This window comes from Heliangelus exortis, chromosome 9 (genome assembly GCF_036169615.1).
Source record: "Heliangelus exortis chromosome 9, bHelExo1.hap1, whole genome shotgun sequence".
Classification (NCBI taxonomy): domain Eukaryota; kingdom Metazoa; phylum Chordata; class Aves; order Apodiformes; family Trochilidae; genus Heliangelus; species Heliangelus exortis.
Window position 1 is genome coordinate 5,433,233 of NC_092430.1, and position 22,116 is coordinate 5,455,348.

The 22,116-nt window shown below is 51.4% G+C and overlaps 1 protein-coding gene and 1 long non-coding RNA gene across 10 annotated transcripts in view; one reads left to right on the plus strand and one right to left on the minus strand.

Moving 5' to 3' along the window:
- The window catches only part of LOC139799655 (uncharacterized), a 152,422-nt gene extending 133,091 nt beyond the window's left edge, over positions 1-19,331 (minus strand). The window contains exons 1-5 of one of the 6 annotated variants that reach the window (XM_071751806.1): positions 18,904-19,331; positions 18,541-18,646; positions 18,351-18,424; positions 15,736-15,865; positions 4,617-4,776 (exon numbers count right to left, since the gene is read on the minus strand). In XM_071751806.1, coding sequence (XP_071607907.1) covers positions 15,758-15,865; positions 18,351-18,424; positions 18,541-18,646; positions 18,904-18,957 — 342 coding nt within the window. In that variant the 5' untranslated portion in view covers positions 18,958-19,331 and the 3' untranslated portion in view covers positions 4,617-4,776; positions 15,736-15,757. Of the gene's footprint in view, positions 1-4,616; positions 4,777-5,247; positions 5,420-11,889; positions 12,174-15,735; positions 15,866-18,350; positions 18,425-18,540; positions 18,647-18,903 lie in introns of those variants that run through there. The other 5 variants (XM_071751807.1, XM_071751803.1, XM_071751802.1 and 2 more) reach the window with 5 other exon arrangements.
- LOC139799656 (uncharacterized) overlaps positions 3,114-22,116 on the plus strand; it is a 115,447-nt gene continuing 96,444 nt past the window's right edge. The window contains exons 1-4 of one of the 4 annotated variants that reach the window (XR_011727395.1): positions 3,114-3,225; positions 5,734-5,906; positions 15,949-16,052; positions 18,392-18,406. This is a non-coding gene — a long non-coding RNA (uncharacterized lncRNA). Of the gene's footprint in view, positions 3,226-5,733; positions 5,907-11,928; positions 12,582-15,948; positions 16,053-18,391; positions 18,407-22,116 lie in introns of those variants that run through there. The other 3 variants (XR_011727392.1, XR_011727393.1, XR_011727394.1) reach the window with 3 other exon arrangements.

The window sequence follows — 22,116 nt, forward strand, 5'->3', positions numbered from 1 at the left end:
GCACAAGAAGGAGGGGTATGTGGAAAATTCAGCCTTAGTAATTGTTGTTTAGAAACTGATGGTGAAGGAAAGGCTGTAAATGAACTTGTACAAGAAATGAAGGAAATTGCTCGTGTCCCAGTTCAGAACTGGAATGGAATAAATCTAGAAGGGACGTGGGGAAAATTGTTTAATAATGATTGGTTACCCAAAGTGGGTGTATGTCAGGGTTTAACACTGGCCTGGCAATTAAACAGAGTATCAGATGCTCTCTATTAATCTCTCTCTCCTCCCTGATAAAGAAAGGAGAGAGAATAAGGGAGAGAGACTGATGGGTTGGGAACTGAACTACACGACTTTAATGAAACAGTAATGATAAATAGGAAAAAATACTGAATATATACAAATAGACAGGAAAATTGATCCCACATTCCTTCCCCCCTTTTCCCCCAATAACTCTCACATCACCACAGAGGCTGCAGGGCAGCTCTGGGAAAGTCCAGGCTGGAATCCTGGGGTCAGCAGCAGTTTGGAGCTGGAGGCAGGAACACACAGATTCAGGCTGGGATGGATCAGGAGCAGAGGCAGAGGAAGGGATGGAATCCTCCCAGGATGCTGAAGGAAACAGGGAACAGGTGAAGAAAGGGAAGCAGGAAAGGCAGGAAGGGCAGGAAGCTGGAAGCTGGAAACTGGCTTGACCTTTGTGATCCCTCCAATTAATTCTGAGTATGAGGTGTATGGGATGGAATACTCTGTTTGGTCAATTCTGGCATCTATCTTGTCCCTTCCTCCCCAAAGGAGGCTGCAGGTGGGACCTCTTTATTCCTTCTGGAGGGTAAAATGTTCCTCAGGGCTGAGCAGTGTCCTTGGTTCTGCTGTAACTATAACCATGGAGTGGGATCAGTCCCAGCAGCAGCCACTGCCTGAGAAACTTGCTGTTCATTTCAGCAGTGCAGCTGCTTCCAAGAGACTGAGCTGAAAGCAAAAGCACAAGACAGAAAATCCCCTTTATCCTGTCCCAACCCAGGACAGTATAGGAATATTGGGAGTATTTGTGGGGTTGTTCATCATCCCATGTCTAATATCCTGCTTCATCAGGTTCCTTCATTGGGTCACACAAGGAATGCAAATATCTGCTGATCCCATTGAGTTAGAAAGAAGCAGAAATGAAACTCGCTCTCTCGTGATACTAAAACCAAAGAATGATTCTAAAAGGACACCAATACACCAAGTGTTACCTCGATGAGAGACTCAAACACGACTCAGTTTGAGCAAAAAGAAAAGGGGGGATTGTGAAATATGCAGACACAGAGATTCCTGTTGATACGGCCCAAACCTCAACCGGGGGAATGAGATGTAACCTTTCCTTGTGGAACTACAAGGCTTAGGGGAACCAGATCAGTTTAGGAAGGAGACTGAGGTCCTGGAGCAGGTCCAAAGGAGGCAACTGGGCTGGTGCAGGGACTCAAGCACAGATCCTATGAGGAGAGGCTGAGGGAGCTGGGGGTGTTGAGGCTGGAGAAGAGGAGGCTCAGGGGAGACCTCATCACTCTCTACAACTCCCTGAAAGGAGGTTGGAGCCAGGGGGGGGTTGGGCTCTTTTCCCAGGCAACTCTCAGCAAGACAAGAGGGCACAAGAGGTCTCAAGTTGTGCCGGGGGAGGTTTAGGTTGGACATTAGAAAGAATTTCTTTCTGGAGAGGGTGATCAGAGATTGGAATGGGCTGCCCAGGGAAGGGGTGGATTCTCCATCCCTGGAGATATTTCAAAAGAGCCTGGATGTGGCACTCAGTGCCATGGGCTGGGAACCACAGGGGGAGTGGATCAAGGGTTGGACTTGGTGATCTCTGAAGTCCCTTCCAACCCAGCCAATTCTATGATTCTGTGATTCTAAGAAACCAGACATCCACAGTTCCTGTACCCTGAAAAGGAGAGGGCAGCCTGAGGCAGACACTGACTGCATCCAGCCAGCACCGGGTGGGAGTCAAAAAGCCCCTCAGAGATCAATTGGAAAGGCCTCCTCTTTCCAGAACTAATAAACATAACCCAGGCTGTTCCTAGAATGGCCATGGAGATGTGTTAGGATAGTTATGAACATCTATAAAGGTGGGGAATAGAAGCCAAAAGATTCAACTTGAGGCGTGCTGTGAGGGGAGCAGAGACTCCCCAGGCCCCCAGCGCTGTTTGCTTTGCCTTTATTCACCCAAATAAAACTTCAGTCTCATTGCTCCTGCCAGAGACTCAGTCATCGATCCCAGGGGGAAAGAAAGAAAGAAAGAAAGAAAGAGCGAGCAGAGGAGGAGTTTTGCTTGGTCCTCTGCATCCCCTCGGGTGTCAAAGGGAGGATTGGACGGGCTGAATTCCAACTGTGCGGCTGGGAAAGGAAGAACCAGCGGGGAGGAGGTCAGAGAAGCGGCACTTGGGCTTTCCCTACGGGATTTGGGTTGAAATGACTCCAAAAAGGAGAGGCAGGAGAGGCGAGGGGCAGAAGGATGAGGGGGGAGGTGTGAGTGCCCCTGGGGTGGGAGCAGCAGTCACCCCCGGGCTGGGCATGGCCGTGGAGGTGAAGGAGCCCGACGGCAAAGTGAGGGGTGAGGGAGGTCCCCAGGGGGGTCCCCGGGGGGATCCGGGCACCCACGGAGCCGGGGGTGGGGTCTGTGGGGCGTGTGGGGTGCCCAGCAGGCAGGGAAGGGGGACCCTGGGGGTGTGGGGTGCTCAGCAGAGTGCGGAGGGGGCCCTGGGGGGCACGGGGTCCCTCCCAGCAAGGACAGGGGGTCCCTCCCTGGGGGACAGGATGTTCCCTCCAACGAGGACAGGGGGTCCCTGGGGGGCTCAGTGCGTCCCCCAGTGAGGACGGGAGGTCCCTGGGGACGCGCACCCGGACCCCGAGAGGGTCCCCTGGGGCTCGATGGTGGTTCCTGGGGGGAGGCTGGGGGGCGTTCCGGCCTGCGGCTGCTTCTCCCCGGTTTCTTTACCCTCCTCCCCCCAAAATAAAACGCGGGAAAAAGGGACCCAGGCGTGCGGGGATCCCCCTCCGCCTCCGAGTCCAGCAGCCCGCAGGTCCTCCAGAACGGTCCTCCACCGCCAGGGGGCGCTGCATCCCCACGCTTGAGCCCGTTGTGGCCTCTCTGGGCGCCTGCCGGAAGTGTCGGTGGTAGCGCTCTCCCGGGCTTCCGGGAAGATGGCGGCGGAGTGTTCGTGGGTGCCGGGTTTGGAGCGGACGGCGCTGGACGGGCGGCTGCTGCGGGTCTGCCGGGTGGTGAGGGGGGCACAGAGGGGCAGGGGTGGGCTGCGGGGGGCAGGGGGGTTCTGTGGGGCACGGGGATCCCTGGGACAGGGGGGTAGGGGTTGGGCTTGTGGGGCAGGGGGCTGGGTGGGTCGGGGGTTCCGTGGGTTGTGGGGCTCGGTGGGTTGGGGTGCTGTGTGGGGCAGGGGCTCGGCGGGTCGGCGGCTCGGCGGGCGCGATCTCGGTGTGGTTGATGAGCTGGTGGTCGGGGTGTCAGTGGGGTCGGTGTCTGGGGTGTTGGTGGGCCCTGGCCCGTGGCGCTTGGGCACTGCGGGCAGAAATGGGGGATGAGGGGAGGGAGGAGATCCCTGTGTCATGGGACACCATCACTTGCCCATCCAGGTGTCCCCCCAGCATCGGGAGGGGCTGGGGGTGACAGAGCTGCAGGACACGGTCACGGGACCCTTTGGTGTCCCCAGGCCCCCTGCTTGATGTCTGCAAGGATCGAGAGGGGGGGGCGAGGAGGATGGGGCCGGATCCTCCTCAGCAGCACAGGCTGGGCCATGGGAAGGTCCAGTGAAATATGAGAAAGATGAAAATCATTGCTCTGAGGGTGCCAGGGAGGTTGTGGAGTCTCCTTCTGTGGAGGAGCTGAGGATGTGGTCAGGGTGCTGCCTTGTTTGTGTCTCCATGTTTGTTTGTACATCTTTGGTTCCATCTTTGTTTGGGTTGGGTGTTAGAGAGAATTTCTTTAGGGAGAGGGTGATCAGGCATTGGAATGGGCTGCCCAGGGAAGGGGTGGATTCTCCATCCCTGGAGATATTTCAAAAGAGCCTGGATGTGGCACTCAGTGCCATGGGCTGGCAACCACGGGGGGAGTGGATCAAGGGTTGGACTTGGTGATCTCTGAGGTCCCTCCCAACCCAGCCCATTCTGTGATTCTGTGATTCTGTCACCCCAGGCTGCCTTAGTGATGTCTGTGAGTATCTAGAGGGTGGGTGCCAGGAGGATGGGGCCAGATCCTCCTCAGCAGCACAAGCTGGGCCATGGGAAGCTCCAGTGAAATATGAAAAGGATGAAAATCTTGACTCTGAGGGTGCCAGGGAGCTGTGGAGTCTCCTTCTGTGGAGGAGCTGGAGGACGTGGTCACAGTGCCCATTGGTAGCCCCAGGGCAACCCAGATGCCCATCCACAGCCCCAGTTGTTTAAGTGAGATAAAGGACACTTTTTTTGAGAAAATTGATCCCTCAGGGGTTTGTTGTGGGGAATATTAATGAAGGAGAAGATCCCATGGGGGGGTTGTTTTTCAGGGGAGATGGCCCCTGGGGTGCAGAACTGACCCCATGGTGATGGGCTCAGCCTCTTTTCCCTACATTTTCATCCCAAATTGTGAAGGAAGGAAGGAAGGAGGGGCTGGGGGTGACAGAGCTGGAGGACATGGTCACAGTGCCCATTGGTAGCCCCAGGGCAACTTGTTTGTGGTCTGTAAGTTTCTAGAGGGGGGGTGCCAGGAGGATGGGGCCAGATCCTCCTCAGCAGCACAAGCTGGGCCATGGGAAGCTCCAGTGAAATCTGAAAAGGATGAAAATCTTGACTCTGAGGATGAAAATCCTTCCAGGGCTCTGGCCCAGGCTGCCCAGGGGGGTTGTGGAGTCCCCTGCTGAGGAGAAATTCAGCCCCTGTGTGAGTGCATCCAAAGAGTCTTGGAATTGTGGGATAATTTGGGTGGGAAGGGACTTTGAAAGGTCCCCCCGTGCAAGGGCAGTGCTGTGGGATGTGCTCCAGGGGCTGCTGCTGCTGCTTTAGTGGAGAGTTGGGCTGGGTGATGTGCAGAGGTTCCTTCCAGCTCTGCTCATGCTGTGTCAGTGTGTGGGCCCTTCCTCCTCTTGCTCTGCTCTCTGGGTTTGGCAGCTGAAGGCCCTGGGGTAGAAATGGTTTGTTTGAAGGGCACTGAGGGCCCCGACTTGCCTGGCAGGCTCTGGCCTCGCTGTGCCAGGCTGGCAGGAAGCCCTTGGCAGTCCAAAGGGGGTGGGTTCTTTCCTTCCAGGGGCTTTGGAAGGATTTTGCTGTCAGGGAGGGGGGGTTGTGTCGTCCTGTGGTGTCCCGGTCAGAGCTGGCACTGCTCAACTTGTGTGGCTCAGGAGCTGGGGGCTCCCAAACTCCTGGGGCTGATGTGCAGCCCTGGGACTGTCTCTGGGGAACTCGACCCCCTTGGCTGAGGGCAGAGGGAGAGAAGGAGGAACCAGGAGAAAGGAAAATGCAAATTCCTCCTCAGACACAGATGGTTGGACATTAGAAAGAATTTCTTTGTGGAGAGGGTGATCAGGCACTGGAATGGGCTGCCCAGGGAAGGGGTGGATTCTCCATCCCTGGAGATATTTAAAAAGAGCCTGGATGTGGCACTCAGTGCCATGGGCTGGGAACCACGGGGGGAGTGGATCAAGGGTTGGTCTTGATGATCTCTGAGGTCCCTTCCAACCCAGCCAGTTCTGTGATTCTGTCATTCAAGAAAATTTCTGTTCCTTCCAGGTCCCGGGACAGTCCCTTTCCCCAGGAACTCCACGGCAGTGCCCGAGCCCCCCCTGAAGCAGCTGCTGTGTGGCTGTGCCCACATCTGCCCCCAGCACATGGACTCCATGGTGCAGCTGCAGGAGGAGCCCCAGCTCAGCTCTGCCTTCCAGCACTTCAGCATTTTTGTGCAGGTCAGTTCAGGTTCTTCCTCACACAGCACACAGGGCTCTCTGCTTCCTCTCTCCAGCTCTGCCTCTCTCTTTCTCATTCCTTCTCCTTTCACTCTCTGATTTCTCTCTCTCTTTTCCATATCCCTCTTGCTCTCTCCCCTCTCTGCTTTCTCTCTCTCTCTCTCTCCTTTCTCACTCTCTGCTTTCTCAGGGTTTTCTTTCTCTTTTCTCCCTCTCTTTTATCTCCCTCCCTGCTACTTCTCTCTCTCTGTCTTTCTTTCCTGCTCTTTCTCTCTCCTTTTTCTCTCTGTCTTTCTCTCTCTGTCTTCATCTTTCTCTTGCCATCTTTCTATTTCTTTTCCTCTCTTTCTCTCTTTCTTTTTCTCTCCTTTCTCTTCTCTATCTCTCCTCTCTTCCTCTCTTTCTCTTTCTCCCTTTCTCTTTCTTTCGCTTTCCCTCTTTCTTAATTTTCTCCTTTCTCTCCATTCTCTTTTTCTCTTATCTTTCTCTCCATTCTTTCTCTCTATCTCTCCTTTCCCTCTTTCTCTTTCTCTTTCTCTCTCTATCTCTCCTTTCTCTCCTTTCTCTCTTTCTCTATCTCTCCTTTCTCTCTTTCTCTCCTTTCTCTCTTTCTCTCTTCTCTCTTCTCTCTTTCTCTCCTTTCTCTCTTTCTCTCCTTTCTCTCTTTCTCTATCTCTCCTTTCTCTCTTTCTATTTCTCTCTTTCTCTATCTCTCCTTTCTCTCTTTCTCTCTTTCTCTCCTTTCTCTCTTTCTCTATCTCTCTTTCTCTATCTCTCCTTTCTCTCTTTCTCTCTTTCTCTCCTTTCTCTCTTTCTCTTTCTCTCTTTCTCTCTCTCCTTTCTCTCTTTCTCTTTCTCTCTTTCTCTATCTCTCCTTTCTCTCTTTCTCTCTTTCTCTCCTTTCTCTATTTCTCTATCTCTCCTTTCTCTCTTTCTCTCTTTCTCTTTCTCTCTATCTCTTTTCTCTCTTTCTCTTTCTCTCTTTCTCTCTCTCTTTTCTCTCTTTCTCTTTCTCTCTTTCTTTCTCTCCTTTCTCTCTTTCTCTCCTTTCTCTCTTTCTCTCTCTCCTTTCTCTCTTTTTCTTTCTATCTTTCTCTATCTCTCCTTTTTCTCTTTCTCTTTCTCTCTTTCTCTATCTCTCCTTTCTCTCTTCTCTTTCTCTCTCTCTCCTTTCTCTCTTTCTCTCTCTCTCCTTTCTCTCTTTTTCTTTCTCTCTTTCTCTCTCTCTCCTTTCTCTCTTCTCTTTCTCTCTTTCTCTATCTCTCCTTTCTCTCTTTCTCTCTCTCTCCTTTCTCTCTTTCTCTTTCTCTCTTTCTCTATCTCTCCTTTCTCTCTTTCTCTTTCTCTCTTTCTCTATCTCTCCTTTCTCTCTTTCTCTTTCTCTATCTCTCCTTTCTCTCTTTCTCTTTCTCTCTTTCTCTATCTCTCCTTTCTTTCTCTTTCTCTTTCTCTCTTTCTCTATCTCTCCTTTCTCTCTTTCTCTATCTCTCCTTTCTCTCTTTCTCTTCTCTCTTTCTCTATCTCTCCTTTCTCTCTTTCTCTTTCTCTCTTTCTCTATCTCTCCTTTCTCTTTCTCTTTCTCTCTTTCTCTATCTCTCCTTTCTCTCTTTCTCTTTCTCTCTCTCCTTTCTCTCTTTCTCTCTCTCTCCTTTCTCTCTTTTTCTTCTATCTTTCTCTATCTCTCCTTTCTCTCTTTCTCTTTCTCTCTTTCTCTATCTCTCCTTTCTCTCTTTCTCTTTCTCTCTTTCTCTTTCCTTTCTCTCTATCTCTCCTTTCTCTCTTTCTCTATCTCTCCTTTCTCTCTTTCTCTCTTTCTCTATCTCTCCTTTCTCTCTTTCTCTATCTCTCCTTTCTCTGTTTCTCTTTCTCTCTTTCTCTATCTCTCCTTTCTCTTTCTCTCTTTCTCTATTTCTCCTTTCTCTCTTTCTCTTTCTCTCTTTCTCTATCTCTCCTTTTCTCTCTTTCTCTTTCTCTCTTTCTCTATCTCTCCTTTCTCTTTCTCTCTTTCTCTATTTCTCCTTTCTCTCTTTCTCTATCTCTCCTTTCTCTCTTTCTTTCTCTCCTTTCTCTCTTTCTCTCCTTTCTCTCTTTCTCTATCTCTCCTTTCTCTCTTTCTATTTCTCTCTTTCTCTATCTCTCCTTTCTCTCTTTCTCTCTTTCTCTCCTTTCTCTCTTTCTCTATCTCTCCTTTCTCTCTTTCTCTCTTTCTCTCCTTTCTCTCTTTCTCTTTCTCTCTTTCTCTCTCTCCTTTCTCTCTTTCTCTCTTTCTCTATCTCTCCTTTCTCTCTTTCTCTCTTTCTCTCCTTTCTCTCTTTCTCTATCTCTCCTTTCTCTGTTTCTCTTTCTCTCTTTCTCTATCTCTCCTTTCTCTCTTTCTCTTTCTCTCTTTCTCTATCTCCTTTCTCTTTCTCTTCTCTCTTTCTCTATCTCTCCTTTCTCTCTTTCTCTTTCTCTCTTTCTCTCTCTCTCCTTTCTCTCTTTCTTTCTCTCTTTCTCTATCTCTCCTTTCTCTCTTTCTCTTTCTCTCTTTATCTCTCCTTTCTTTCTTTTCTCTTTCTCTCTTTCTCTATCTCTCCTTTCTCTCTTTCTCTTTCTCTCTTTCTCTCTCTCTCCTTTCTCTCTTTTTCTTTCTATCTTTCTCTATCTCTCCTTTCTCTCTTTCTCTCTTTCTCTATCTCTCCTTTCTCTGTTTCTCTTTCTCTCTTTCTCTATCTCTCCTTTCTCTCTTTCTCTTTCTCTCTTTCTCTATCTCCTTTCTCTTTCTCTTTCTCTCTTTCTCTATCTCTCCTTTCTCTCTTTCTCTTTCTCTCTTTCTCTCTCTCTCCTTTCTCTCTTTCTTTCTCTCTTTCTCTATCTCTCCTTTCTTTCTTTCTCTTTCTCTCTTTCTCTATCTCTCCTTTCTCTCTTTCTCTTTCTCTCTTTCTCTCTCTCTCCTTTCTCTCTTTTTCTTTCTATCTTTCTCTATCTCTCCTTTCTCTCTTTCTCTCTCTCTTTCTCTATCTCTCCTTTCTCTCTTTCTCTTTCTCTCTTTCTCTTTCTCTCTTTCTCTATCTCTCCTTTCTCTTTCTCTATCTCTCCTTTCTCTTTCTCTCTTCTCTATCTCTCCTTTCTCTCTTTCTCTTTCTTTCTCTCTCTCCTTTCTCTCTTTCTCTCTTTCTCTTTCTCTTTTCTCTCTTTCTCTTTCTCTCTTTCTCTCTCTCTTTTCTCTCTTTCTCTTTCTCTCTTTCTTTCTCTCCTTTCTCTCTTTCTCTCCTTTCTCTCTCTCTCTCCTTTCTCTCTTTTTCTTTCTATCTTTCTCTATCTCTCCTTTCTCTCTTTCTCTCTTTCTCTCTTTCTCTATCTCTCCTTTCTCTCTTTCTCTATCTCTCCTTTCTCTGTTTCTCTTTCTCTCTTTCTCTATCTCTCCTTTCTCTCTTTCTCTTTCTCTCTCTCCTTTCTCTCTTTCTCTCTTTCTCTTTCTCTTTTCTCTCTTTCTCTTTCTCTCTTTCTCTCTCTCTTTTCTCTCTTTCTCTATCTCTCCTTTCTCTCTTTCTCTTTCTCTCTTTCTCTATCTCTCCTTTCTCTCTTTCTCTTTCTCTCTTTCTCTCTCTCTCCTTTCTCTCTTTCTTTCTCTCTTTCTCTATCTCTCCTTTCTCTCTTTCTCTTTCTCTCTTTCTCTATCTCTCCTTTCTCTCTTTCTCTTTCTCTCTTTCTCTCTCTCTCCTTTCTCTCTTTCTTTCTCTCTTTCTCTATCTCTCCTTTCTCTCTTTCTCTTTCTCTCTTTCTCTATCTCCTTTCTCTTTCTCTTTCTCTCTTTCTCTATCTCTCCTTTCTCTCTTTCTCTTTCTCTCTTTCTCTCTCTCTCCTTTCTCTCTTTTTCTTTCTATCTTTCTCTATCTCTCCTTCTCTCTCTTTCTCTCTCTCTTTCTCTATCTCTCCTTTCTCTCTTTCTCTTTCTCTCTTTCTCTTTCTCTCTTTCTCTATCTCTCCTTTCTCTTTCTCTATCTCTCCTTTCTCTCTTTCTCTTTCTTTCTCTCTCTCCTTTCTCTCTTTCTCTCTTTCTCTTTCTCTTTTCTCTCTTTCTCTTTCTCTCTTTCTCTCTTTCTCTCTCTCTTTTCTCTCTTTCTCTTTCTCTCTTTCTTTCTCTCCTTTCTCTCTTTCTCTCCTTTCTCTCTTTCTCTCTCTCTCCTTTCTCTCTTTTTCTTTCTATCTTTCTCTATCTCTCCTTTCTCTCTTTCTCTCTTTCTCTCTTTCTCTATCTCTCCTTTCTCTCTTTCTCTTTCTCTCTTTCTCTTTCTCTCTTCTCTCTCTCTCTCTCTTTCTCTTTCTCTCTTTCTCTTTCTCTTTCTCTCCTTTTTTCTCTCCTTTCTCTCTTTCTCTTTCTCTATCTCTCCTTTCTCTCTTTCTCTTCTTTCTCTCTCTCCTTTCTCTCTTTCTCTATCTCTCCTTTCTCTCTTCTCTTTCTCTCTTTCTCTATCTCTCCTTTCTCTCTTTCTCTTTCTCTCTCTCTCCTTTCTCTCTTTCTCTCTCTCTCCTTTCTCTCTTTCTCTCTCTCTCTTTCTCTATCTCTCCTTTCTCTATCTCTCCTTTCTCTTTCTCTCTTTCTCTATCTCTCCTTTCTCTTTCTCTCTTTCTCTATCTCTCCTTTCTCTCTTTCTCTATCTCTCCTTTCTCTCTTTCTCTCTCTTTCTCTATCTCTCCTTTCTCTCTTTCTCTTTCTCTCTTTCTCTCTCCTTTCTCTCTTTCTCTTTCTCTCTTTCTCTATCTCTCCTTTCTCTTTCTCTCTCTATCTCTCCTTTCTCTCTTTCTCTTTCTCTCTTTCTCTATCTCTCCTTTCTCTCTTTCTCTATCTCTCCTTTCTCTCTTTCTCTATCTCTCCTTTCTCTCTTTCTCTATCTCTCCTTTCTCTTTCTCTTTCCTTTCTCTCTATCTCTCCTTTCTCTCTCTCTCCTTTCTCTCTTCTCTTTCTCTCTTTCTCTATCTCTCCTTTCTCTCTTTCTCTATCTCTCCTTTCTCTCTTTCTCTTTCTCTCCTTTCTCTCTTTCTCTTTCTCTCCTTTCTCTCTTTCTCTTTCTCTCCTTTCTCTCTTTCTCTTTCTCTCCTTTCTCTCTTTCTCTTTCTCTCCTTTCTCTCTTTCTCTTTCTCTCCTTTCTCTCTTTCTCTTTCTCTCCTTTCTCTCTTTCTCTTTCTCTCCTTTCTCTCTTTCTCTTTCTCTCTTTCTCTTTCTCTCCTTTCTCTCTTTCTCTTTCTCTCTTTCTCTATCTCTCTTTCTCTCTTTCTCTTTCTATATCTCTCCTTTCTCTCTTTCTCTTTCTCTATCTCTCCTTTCTCTCTTTCTCTTTCTCTCTTTCTCTATCTCTCCTTTCTCTCTTTCTCTATCTCTCCTTTCTCTCTTTCTCTATCTCTCCTTTCTCTCTTCTCTTTCTCTCTTTCTCTATCTCTCCTTTCTCTTTCTCTCTTTCTCTGTCTCTCCTTTCTCTCTTTCTCTTTCTCTCTTTCTCTCTCTCTCCTTTCTCTCTTTCTCTCTTTCTCTCTCTCTCCTTTCTCTCTTTCTCTATCTCTCCTTTCTCTATCTCTCCTTTCTCTCTTTCTCTATCTCTCCTTTCTCTCTTTCTCTATCTCTCCTTTCTCTCTTTCTCTTCTCTCTTTTATCTCTCCTTTCTTTCTTTCTCTTTCTCTATCTCTCCTTTCTCTTTCTCTTTCTCTCTCTCTCTCTCCTTTCTCTCTTTCTCTTTATCTCTCTCCTTTCTATCTTTCTCTATCTCTCCTTTCTCTCTTTCTCTATCTCTCCTTTCTCTCTTTCTCTATCTCTCCTTTCTCTCTTTCTCTATCTCTCCTTTCTCTCTCTTTCTCTCTCTCTCTCCTTTCTCTCTCTTTCTCTCTCTCTCCTTTCTCTGTCTCTGCTCACTCCTTCTCTTATTTCTCTCTCTCCTCTCATTCTCTCTTTTTCTCTCTCATTAGCTCTGTTTGCTTCCTTAGCAAAATAAAACTTCTAACAAAATACTTTATTATCTCAAAGTAATCATTTTATTGTCTCAAAAAGGTTCATTTCTTACACAATCCCCACAGTGCCAGCACCACCCCCCCAGCTGCTGCCACAGCCACACAGCCAGGGCCCAGCCCGTGCTCAGCCCTGCACAGGGTTCCAGAGGGCCCTTCCCTTCCTCTTCTCTTTGCCTCCTTCTGACAGGAATTCCACACCGGAGCTGCTGCCCTGCAGGAACTCAGCACCTCTGCCTTCAGGTGACACCCACTCTTCTGCTTCAGCTCCGGGGACACCAGGGGCTGCTGCCAAAAGAAATCCAAGTCCATTTATCAAAACTGCAGAGTTTGGCTGACTCTGTTCCACCCCACGCTGCCTCCTGCACAGCTCCAGCAGGAAGCAGCTGCACACAAACTGCCACCTCTGCTCCCAGGTGATGCACAAGTGCCCATTGGCTACATGCACACCTCTGCTCACTTAGCAGTACTAATTAAATGTACTTCATTATTCACTATTGCTGATCAATAAAGTATATAAACTTTAAACAATTTATGGAGTCACACAGGAATACACAGGAAGTGCTACATTTAACTTGTGACTGCTGCATGTGCCCACCTCTATTATTTTATGACACCTCTTCTCACTTAGTATTACAAATTAAAAATGTACTTCATTATTGAATATTACTGATCAATAAAGAACATAAACTTAAATTGTTTAAACAAGTCATTCAGCAAGTGCTACATCAAACTTCTGAGGAAGAAAGAGGGTGGAAATAAAGACAGAGGCAGGGGGAAAAAAAAGGGAGGGAGGCAGGGAGAGAAGGCTGGAGAAGGAGGGCAAGAGGGCAGGGGAAAGGCAAGAGGGCAGGGAAAGGCAAGAGGGCAGGGAAAGGCAAGAGGCAGGGAAGGCAAGAGGGCAGGGAAAGGCAAGAGGGCAGGGGAAAGGCAAGAGGGCAGGGAAAGGCAAGAGGGCAGGGAAAGGCAAGAGGGCAGGGGAAAGGCAAGAGGGCAGGGGAAAGGCAAGAGGGCAGGGGAAAGGCAAGAGGGCAGGGGAAAGGCAAGAGGGCAGGGAAAGGCAAGAGGCAGGGAAAGGCAAGAGGGCAGGGGAAAGGCAAGAGGGCAGGGAAAGGCAAGAGGGCAGGGGAAAGGCAAGAGGGCAGGGAAAGGCAAGAGGGCAGGGAAAGGCAAGAGGGCAGGGGAAAGGCAAGAGGGCAGGGGAAAGGCAAGAGGGCAGGGGAAAGGCAAGAGGGCAGGGGAAAGGCAAGAGGGCAGGGAAAGGCAAGAGGCAGGGAAAGCAAGAGGGCAGGGGAAAGGCAAGAGGGCAGGGGAAAGGCAAGAGGGCAGGGGAAAGGCAAGAGGGCAGGGAAAGGCAAGAGGGCAGGGGAAAGGCAAGAGGGCAGGGAAAGGCAAGAGGGCAGGGGAAAGGCAAGAGGGCAGGGGAAAGGCAAGAGGGCAGGGGAAAGGCAAGAGGGCAGGGAAAGGCAAGAGGGCAGGGGAAAGGCAAGAGGGCAGGGGAAAGGCAAGAGGGCAGGGGAAAGGCAAGAGGGCAGGGGAAAGGCAAGAGGCAGGGGAAAGGCAAGAGGGCAGGGGAAAGGCAAGAGGGCAGGGGAAAGGCAAGAGGGCAGGGGAAAGGCAAGAGGGCAGGGGAAAGGCAAGAGGGCAGGGGAAAGGCAAGAGGGCAGGGGAAAGGCAAGAGGGCAGGGGAAAGGCAAGAGGGCAGGGGAAAGGCAAGAGGGCAGGGAAAGGCAAGAGGGCAGGGGAAAGGCAAGAGGGCAGGGGAAAGGCAAGAGGGCAGGGGAAAGGCAAGAGGGCAGGGGAAAGGCAAGAGGGCAGGGGAAAGGCAAGAGGGCAGGGAAAGGCAAGAGGGCAGGGGAAAGGCAAGAGGGCAGGGGAAAGGCAAGAGGGCAGGGGAAAGGCAAGAGGGCAGGGGAAAGGCAAGAGGGCAGGGGAAAGGCAAGAGGGCAGGGGAAAGGCAAGAGGGCAGGGGAAAGGCAAGAGGGCAGGGAAAGGCAAGAGGGCAGGGGAAAGGCAAGAGGGCAGGGAAAGGCAAGAGGGCAGGGGAAAGGCAAGAGGGCAGGGGAAAGGCAAGAGGGCAGGGAAAGGCAAGAGGGCAGGGGAAAGGCAAGAGGCAGGGGAAAGGCAAGAGGGCAGGGGAAAGGCAAGAGGGCAGGGGAAAGGCAAGAGGGCAGGGGAAAGGCAAGAGGGCAGGGAAAGGCAAGAGGGCAGGGGAAAGGCAAGAGGGCAGGGGAAAGGCAAGAGGGCAGGGAAAGGCAAGAGGGCAGGGAAAGGCAAGAGGGCAGGGGAAAGGCAAGAGGGCAGGGGAAAGGCAAGAGGGCAGGGGAAAGGCAAGAGGGCAGGGGAAAGGCAAGAGGGCAGGGGAAAGGCAAGAGGGCAGGGGAAAGGCAAGAGGGCAGGGAAAGGCAAGAGGGCAGGGGAAAGGCAAGAGGGCAGGGGAAAGGCAAGAGGGCAGGGGAAAGGCAAGAGGGCAGGGGAAAGGCAAGAGGGCAGGGGAAAGGCAAGAGGGCAGGGGAAAGGCAAGAGGGCAGGGGAAAGGCAAGAGGGCAGGGGAAAGGCAAGAGGGCAGGGAAAGGCAAGAGGGCAGGGGAAAGGCAAGAGGGCAGGGGAAAGGCAAGAGGGCAGGGGAAAGGCAAGAGGGCAGGGGAAAGGCAAGAGGGCAGGGGAAAGGCAAGAGGGCAGGGGAAAGGCAAGAGGGCAGGGGAAAGGCAAGAGGGCAGGGGAAAGGCAAGAGGCAGGGAAAGGCAAGAGGGCAGGGAAAGCAGAGGCAGGGAAAGGCAAGAGGGCAGGGGAAAGGCAAGAGGGCAGGGAAAGGCAAGAGGGCAGGGGAAAGGCAAGAGGGCAGGGGAAAGGCAAGAGGGCAGGGGAAAGGCAAGAGGGCAGGGGAAAGGCAAGAGGGCAGGGGAAAGGCAAGAGGGCAGGGGAAAGGCAAGAGGGCAGGGGAAAGGCAAGAGGGCAGGGGAAAGCAAGAGGGCAGGAAGGCAAGAGGGCAGGGAAAGGCAAGAGGGCAGGGAAAGGCAAGAGGGCAGGGGAAGGCAAGAGGGCAGGGAAAGGCAAGAGGGCAGGGAAAGGCAAGAGGGCAGGGGAAAGGCAAGAGGGCAGGGGAAAGCAAGAGGGCAGGGGAAAGGCAAGAGGGCAGGGGAAAGGCAAGAGGGCAGGGGAAAGGCAAGAGGGCAGGGGAAAGGCACAGAGGGCAGGGGAAAGGCACAGGGCAGGGGGAAAGGCACAGGGCAGGGGAAAGGCACAGGGCAGGGGGAAAGGCACAGGGCAGGGGGAAAGGCACAGGGCAGGGGAAAGGCACAGGGCAGGGGAAAGGCACAGGGCAGGGGAAAGGCACAGGGCAGGGGAAAGGCACAGGGCAGGGGGAAAGGCACAGGGCAGGGGGAAAGGCACAGGGCAGGGGGAAAGGCACAGGGCAGGGGAAAGGCACAGGGCAGGGGAAAGGCACAGGCAGGGGAAAGGCACAGGGCAGGGGAAAGGCACAGGGCAGGGGGAAAGGCACAGGGCAGGGGAAAGGCACAGGGCAGGGGAAAGGCACAGGGCAGGGGAAAGGCACAGGGCAGGGGAAAGGCACAGGGCAGGGGGAAAGGCACAGGGCAGGGGAAAGGCACAGGGCAGGGGGAAAGGCACAGGGCAGGGGAAAGGCACAGGGCAGGGGAAAGGCACAGGGCAGGGGAAAGGCACAGGGCAGGGGGAAAGGCACAGGGCAGGGGGAAAGGCACAGGGCAGGGGGAAAGGCACAGGGCAGGGGGAAAGGCACAGGGCAGGGGGAAAGGCGTGTGAGAAGGATCAGAGGGAGTCTTGGGGCAGTGTCTGTGTCCCCTGGTGTCACACAGCAGCACTCACTGACCTTGGCAGGGAGGAGGGTTTGGTCATCCAGCTGCTCCTGCACCCAGGGCACCAAGGAATCCATGGACTTGGGAGCCAAGCAGTTCCTGGGCTTCCTGATGTTGTTGCCATCTGCCCTGTGGTTCTGGAACCTGGAAGGAACAGAAATCGGTTGCTGAGGAGGAATTTGCATTTTCCTTTCTCCTGGTTCCTCCTTCTCTCCCTCTGCCCTCAGCCAAGGGGGTCGAGTTCCCCAGAGACAGTCCCAGGGCTGCACATCAGCCCCAGGAGTTTGGGAGCCCCCAGCTCCGGAGCCACACAAGTTGAGCAGTGCCAGCTGTGAGTGGGAGACTGACACGGGGGGAAGGGGGGATATGAGGAGGCAAAAATGGAGACGGGGGGGGGAAGGGAGAAAGGAGGGCAAAAAGAGGAGTGGTAAAAGGAGAAGGATAAAGAAGGGAAAAGGGGAGCAAAAGGGAAAAGAGAGGAAGGGGAACAAAAGGGAGAAGGGAGGGGGGGAGCAAAAGGGAAAAGGGAGGGGGGGAGCAAAAGGGAAAAGGGAGGGGGGGAGCAAAAGGGAAAAGGGAGGGGGGGAGCAAAAGGGAAAAGGGAGGGGGGGAGCAAAAGGGAAAAGGGAGGGGGGGAGCAAAAGGGAAAAGGGACGGGGGGGGAGCAAAAGGGAAAAGGGACGGGGGGGGAGCAAAAGGGAAAAGGGATGGGGGGGCAAAAGGGAAAAGGGGAAGGGGGAGCAAAAGGGAAAAGGGACGGGGGGGGAGCAAAAGGGAAAAGGGACGGGGGGGGCAAAAGGGAAAAGGGACGGGGGGGAGCAAAAGGGAAAAGGGACGGGGGGGGAGCAAAAGAGAAAAGGGACGGGGGGGGAGCAAAAGGGAAAAGGGACGGGGGGGGCAAAAGGGAAAAGGGACGGGGGGGGGAGCAAAAGGGAAAAGGGAAGGGGGGAACAAAAGGGAAAAGGGAAGGGGGGAACAAAAGGGAAAAGGGACGGGGGGGAGCAAAAGGGAAAAGGGAGGGGGGGAACAAAACGGAAAAGGGAAGGGGGGAACAAAAGGGAAAAGGGAAGGGGGGAGCAAAAGGGAAAAGGGAAGGGGGGAGCAAAAGGGAAAAGGGAAGGGGGGAGCAAAAGGGAAAAGGGAAGGGGGGAGCAAAAGGGAAAAGGGAAGGGGGGAGCAAAAGGGAAAAGGGAAGGGGGGAGCAAAAGGGAAAAGGGAAGGGGGGAGCAAAAGGGAAAAGGGGAAGGGGGAGCAAAAGGGAAAAGGGGAAGGGGGAGCAAAAGGGAAAAGGGGAAGGGGGAGCAAAAGGGAAAAGGGACGGGGGCAGCAAAAGGGAAAAGGGACGGGGGCAGCAAAAGGGAAAAGGGACGGGGGCAGCAAAAGGGAAAAGGGACGGGGGCAGCAAAAGGGAAAAGGGACGGGGGCAGCAAAAGGGAAAAGGGACGGGGGCAGCAAAAGGGAAAAGGGGAAGGGGGGAGCAAAAGGGAAAAGGGGGGGGGGGAACAAAAGGGAAAAGGGAAGGGGGGAACAAAACGGAAAAGGGAAGGGGGGAACAAAACGGAAAAGGGAAGGGGGGAGCAAAAGGGAAAAGGGAAGGGGGGAGCAAAAGGGAAAAGGGAAGGGGGGAGCAAAAGGGAAAAGGGAAGGGGGGAGCAAAAGGGAAAAGGGAAGGGGGGAGCAAAAGGGAAAAGGGGAAGGGGGAGCAAAAGGGAAAAGAGGAAGGGGGAGCAAAAGGGAAAAGGGGAAGGGGGAGCAAAAGGGAAAAGGGGAGGGGGGGGGCAGCAAAAGGGAAAAGGGACGGGGGGGAGCAAAAGGGAAAAGGGGAAGGGGGGGGAACAAAAGGGAAAAGGGACGGGGGGGGAGCAAAAGGGAAAAGGGACGGGGGGCCAAAAGCAGGGAGGGGAGCACAAGGAGTCGGCGCTGCCGCTCCGCAGCCGAGGGGGTGCAGGCAGCGATCAGAGCCCCCCCAGCGCTGCCACCCCCAGAGCTCGGGTGCGGGCAGGGGGCAGCGGGGGGTGCGGAGCAGCCGCGGGGACACCAGAGAAGTGCGGGACACAGAGCCGGGACGGGACACAAACCGCACACACGCGGACACACACTCTCGCACTCACACGCACGCACAGCTCACACGCACGCACAGCTCACACGCACGCACAGCTCACACGCACGCACAGCTCACACAGTCTCAGGCGCGGAGCAGCCGCGGGCACACGAGGGAAGTGCGGAACACAGAGCCGGGACGGGACACAAACCGCACACACACACAAAACACTCACACGCACACACAGACGTTCTCGCGCGCACAGCACTCACACGCGCGAACAACTCGCACACGCAACTCGCACGCTCTCACACGCGCAGCTCTCACAGTCTCACGCGCAGCTCTCACAGTCTCACGCACGCACAGCTCACACGCGCAGCTCTCACAGTCCCACGCACGCGCAACTCTCACACGCGCAACTCTCACACGCGCAGCTCTCTCACGCGCAGCTCTCTCACGCGCAGCTCTCTCACGCGCAGCTCTCTCACGCGCAACTCTCACACGCGCAACTCTCTCACGCGCAGCTCTCACACTCTCACCCCCCACTCCCCCCCAGCGCAATCCCCGCACTGCCCTCCCCTCACGGACCGTCCCGCGCTGCTCCACCGCCGCTTCTCTCCCGACTCCAGGGGGATCCCGCACAGCCCCGCACGCACCTGGGACTCACAGCAGGGAAACAAAGAGCGGAGAAACACCTGAGCCAGACTGAGAGCAAAACTCCGAGCGAAACCCCCACAGCGGGAGGGAGGGAGGTTGCGGTCGGGAGGTTTTTCCCCACCTGAAATGCCCACGGCTCCGCTGGCGGAGGCGCGGGGGATCCTCCCGCGGGACGCGGTCACTCGGGGCTCTTCGCCGGCGGAAGCTCCGCCGGGTCCCGGGAGCGGCTGCGGGGGGGAGGAAGAACAGAAAAAACCAGTGAGAAACACTGCGGGCACCGAGGGGAGACGGGGGGGGGAATGATACTTACCCTTCACTCGGGAAGGCCCGCACCGCGCCCGCACTCGCACGCCAGTAGCCATTAGTCAGCAATTGAATCAGTGAATCAGTGAATCAAGTAAATCAATGGTAAATCAGTGGTGAATCCGTGGTGAATCCGTCGCAGCAGCAGCAGCAGCATCCAGGGGTCCGTCGCAGCACTTACCTGTGTCGCAGCGGCGGCAGCAGCAGCATCCATGGTGGCAGTGGGTAAAAACATAGGGACAGACAGGGGGACAACGCGGGGAGACGGACCCCCCTCCCAAAAAATTTGGGAAGGGGGGCCTCAAGACAAGAGACAAGTGCCTGGGACTCCCAAACCCCAAAACCGGGGCGGGAGAAAGGCACAGACAGAGGAACACACAGAGTGGCCGGCGCGCGCCCGCGACCGGACGCTGGATCCGCACGCGAAGGTCACTCAGGGAGCAGCCAATCAGAGCCAGGGGGCGGGGCCACAGACGCCCCCGCACCACCTGCCCGCTCCCCGCAGGTGCCGGGAATGAGCCCTGGAGCCGCTCCCGCTCCGGAGGGGCAAAGGGGTTCGGGGCCAGGAGCTGCATCGCCTCCTACAGGCGGGGGATGGGTCTTACCCAGAGCTTTCACCAGGGCTTCAAGCTCTCAAGCTCTCGCTCCGGAGGGGCAAAGGGGTTCGGGGCCACCAAAGCATTGCCAGGAAGGGGAGGAAAGGAACCCCCCCCCACCATCCCCCGAGGGCTCTTGGAAAGTCTGAAAAATTCAGGAGGTAACCAGAGCATGAGCCACCTCCAGATTCCCAGAAATTAATTTCCTTTGCGTGCCAGGGTGCGGGGTGAGGACCGGGAATACCTGGGCTGAGGCAGCTCCGGGTGATGTCGTGGGACTCGCATCTTCTCCTGGCCAGAGGCAGACTCTTAGCTGCTCTTTACGGCTGAGAAGCAAGCAAACCTCTGAGCTGGGTGGCAGGAGGTGCTCAGCTTCCATCTAGCTGAGGGCAGAGATTGTTTGCTCATTCCTTGGGCAGCTCTCAATGTAGAAGAGTGGAGGTGTCTTGAACTTCCTTTGAGGGAACCATCATCATCATCATCATCATCATCATCATCATCATCATCATCATCATGATGTCTGGGTTCAGCACTATTCATTGTCTTGATTCAGCAAGATTAATTTAGCTGAGCATCACTTAATAACACAGCAGGTTGTAGACTGGTCAAAAATGCCCGGTTGATATAGAAAACCATAACCCACAACTGGTTTTTCTATAGAAAATTACATAAGGCAACTCCCTGAATCAGTTGTGATGCTAAAATTCTTCAATTGTAACCATGGAAGTTTTTATGGAAGGACATGGTACTACTGCTGGGAGAAATCTATTGCTATTTCCTACAAAAGAATGAAATTGTACTCTTTAAAGGAGTGTCTCTTCATCCTATGGAGCAGTGAAATTAATGTGATCCAAAGAGATTAAATTATGGTGCTGTAATTTGGAACATGACCAAGTGCTCCGGGCCTGTCCCTGTGCATTATTGGTCAATGCAGCATGGGGATAACAGCTACTTGTTTGGTGAGAGACTGACAGATCTGACTATTTCTGGTCCCAAGAATGGGTGCATGGCTGCCTTCTATGCTCACAGCATAATGCATTCCAGACCCCATTTCACTCCATGTGCATTACTAGCTAAAAATTTGCAATTTCCATTGCAATCTTTTTCCCAGGTCTTATTGCCCTTCTCTCTGGTTATTTATGACAACTGCCTCAAAAGCAGAGGCTCTCATGCAAGCATTAACAGATGAGCCCAGTTTTACTGCCTCAATTTTCCTAAATAAGCCAAAGGAAGCCAAAGGCACGATTCCCATATATTGTGGTTTTAATATTTTTTGATTTTTACATGAGTTACCCCACCACCTCTTGTGCCAAAGCCTTTAAGGGAAACAACTGTTCTTACTTGACCATCACTGCAGTTGGGCTGTGGGTTGTTAAACAACTGAGAGAACAGTAAACCTAAGCTGTGATTTTAACATAATTCAGTCAGTTTAGACAAGTCAGTACCGTGCCAGGTCTGGAATAAACCCTTCTCAAGAGACAGTTGTGGGCATCTTAAAAATAAAACATTCTGCAGCTTAAACATCAGGAGGCTGGGGCCACAACTTGTAAGGAGGTGAGTGGTGAGAGTTACCAAATGTTTGGATTGCAGAGAGAGAATTAGCTACAGTCATGTCTGGCTTGATTTTGAGGTGGTTTTTTTTTTCCCCTTAACCCAGCTATTGATGACATCTATGGTATTTTAACAGTCGTTTGGGTTCATCTTTACTGTTCACCAGTAGATTCCATCACCCTTATGAGGAAAAGTGGTTTATTTGTTCTAACAAATACTTTCAGTGACCTTTGGGCTACCTTTAAGACATCTATGTAACTATAGCATAGAAAAAGAGTGGCACTACCTCATCGATTCCCATCCAGACAGACAGCTGTAACTTTTTAAGAAGAATTTCTACAGTGGTCATCATTGTGCAGCACCCTTCAGGCTGGAACTGCTTGATCCAACTTTGCTGTGCTTCCTCAGCTGGGCTTTCTTTAAGGAATATGATTACTCAGAATGTAATGTGGATACCTTGGAAATAGGAAAAAAAAAAAAAAAAAGCCTCTTGATTCATCATTCCTCAGGCTCCCCAGCTTGGTTTACTCTGTTAAAATAATCAAACTTATTTCCATCAGTAGTCCTCTGGCTCCCCAGCTTATTTTACTCTGTTTAAAATATATGACACTTATTTCCCCCAGCAAAACCTCATCAGCAGAACAAGAGAACCCTGCTCCTCTGTCAGGACCAAGAAGGTAAAATGCTCAGTAAAATTATCAGTAATGATCCTGATAAACCACCAGACAGCTACTGCAAATTGATAGCAAACACAAGAATTCCAGGAAGCCTGAAGACACAGGGAAGACCCACAGCTACCAAATTTGCAACCTGTGGCAATAACTGATGGAAAGGAGGGACTTTTTACTATACAAAAGTCAGAGGAAAAAGAAGCAAAATCAGAGGCGAGAGGAGAAAAGCAGCAGCAAGAAAATGCTTCCAAGTAATAGAAAACTGAAGGACTTTGCTGTGGCCCAAAGCAAGGGCTCTGACTGCACTTCTGTCAGCTGTGACTTCTCAGGGTGATGGTGACACTCAGGAGAAGTGTTATTTCTGCAGCCTTTGTCCTTTGCTTCATTAGACACTGCCTTGCCAAAAATCATCCCCACCCCACTTAGCAGAGATGAGCTGCTTAAGTACACCCCAGGGAAAACCTCTCTGAAACTATCACCCTGGAAATGCTCATGCCTGACCTGGCTGAGTGAAAACAGTGTCTGACTCACAGGGTTACACAAGCACATTTTGTTCTGAAAAAGAGATGGAGCTTT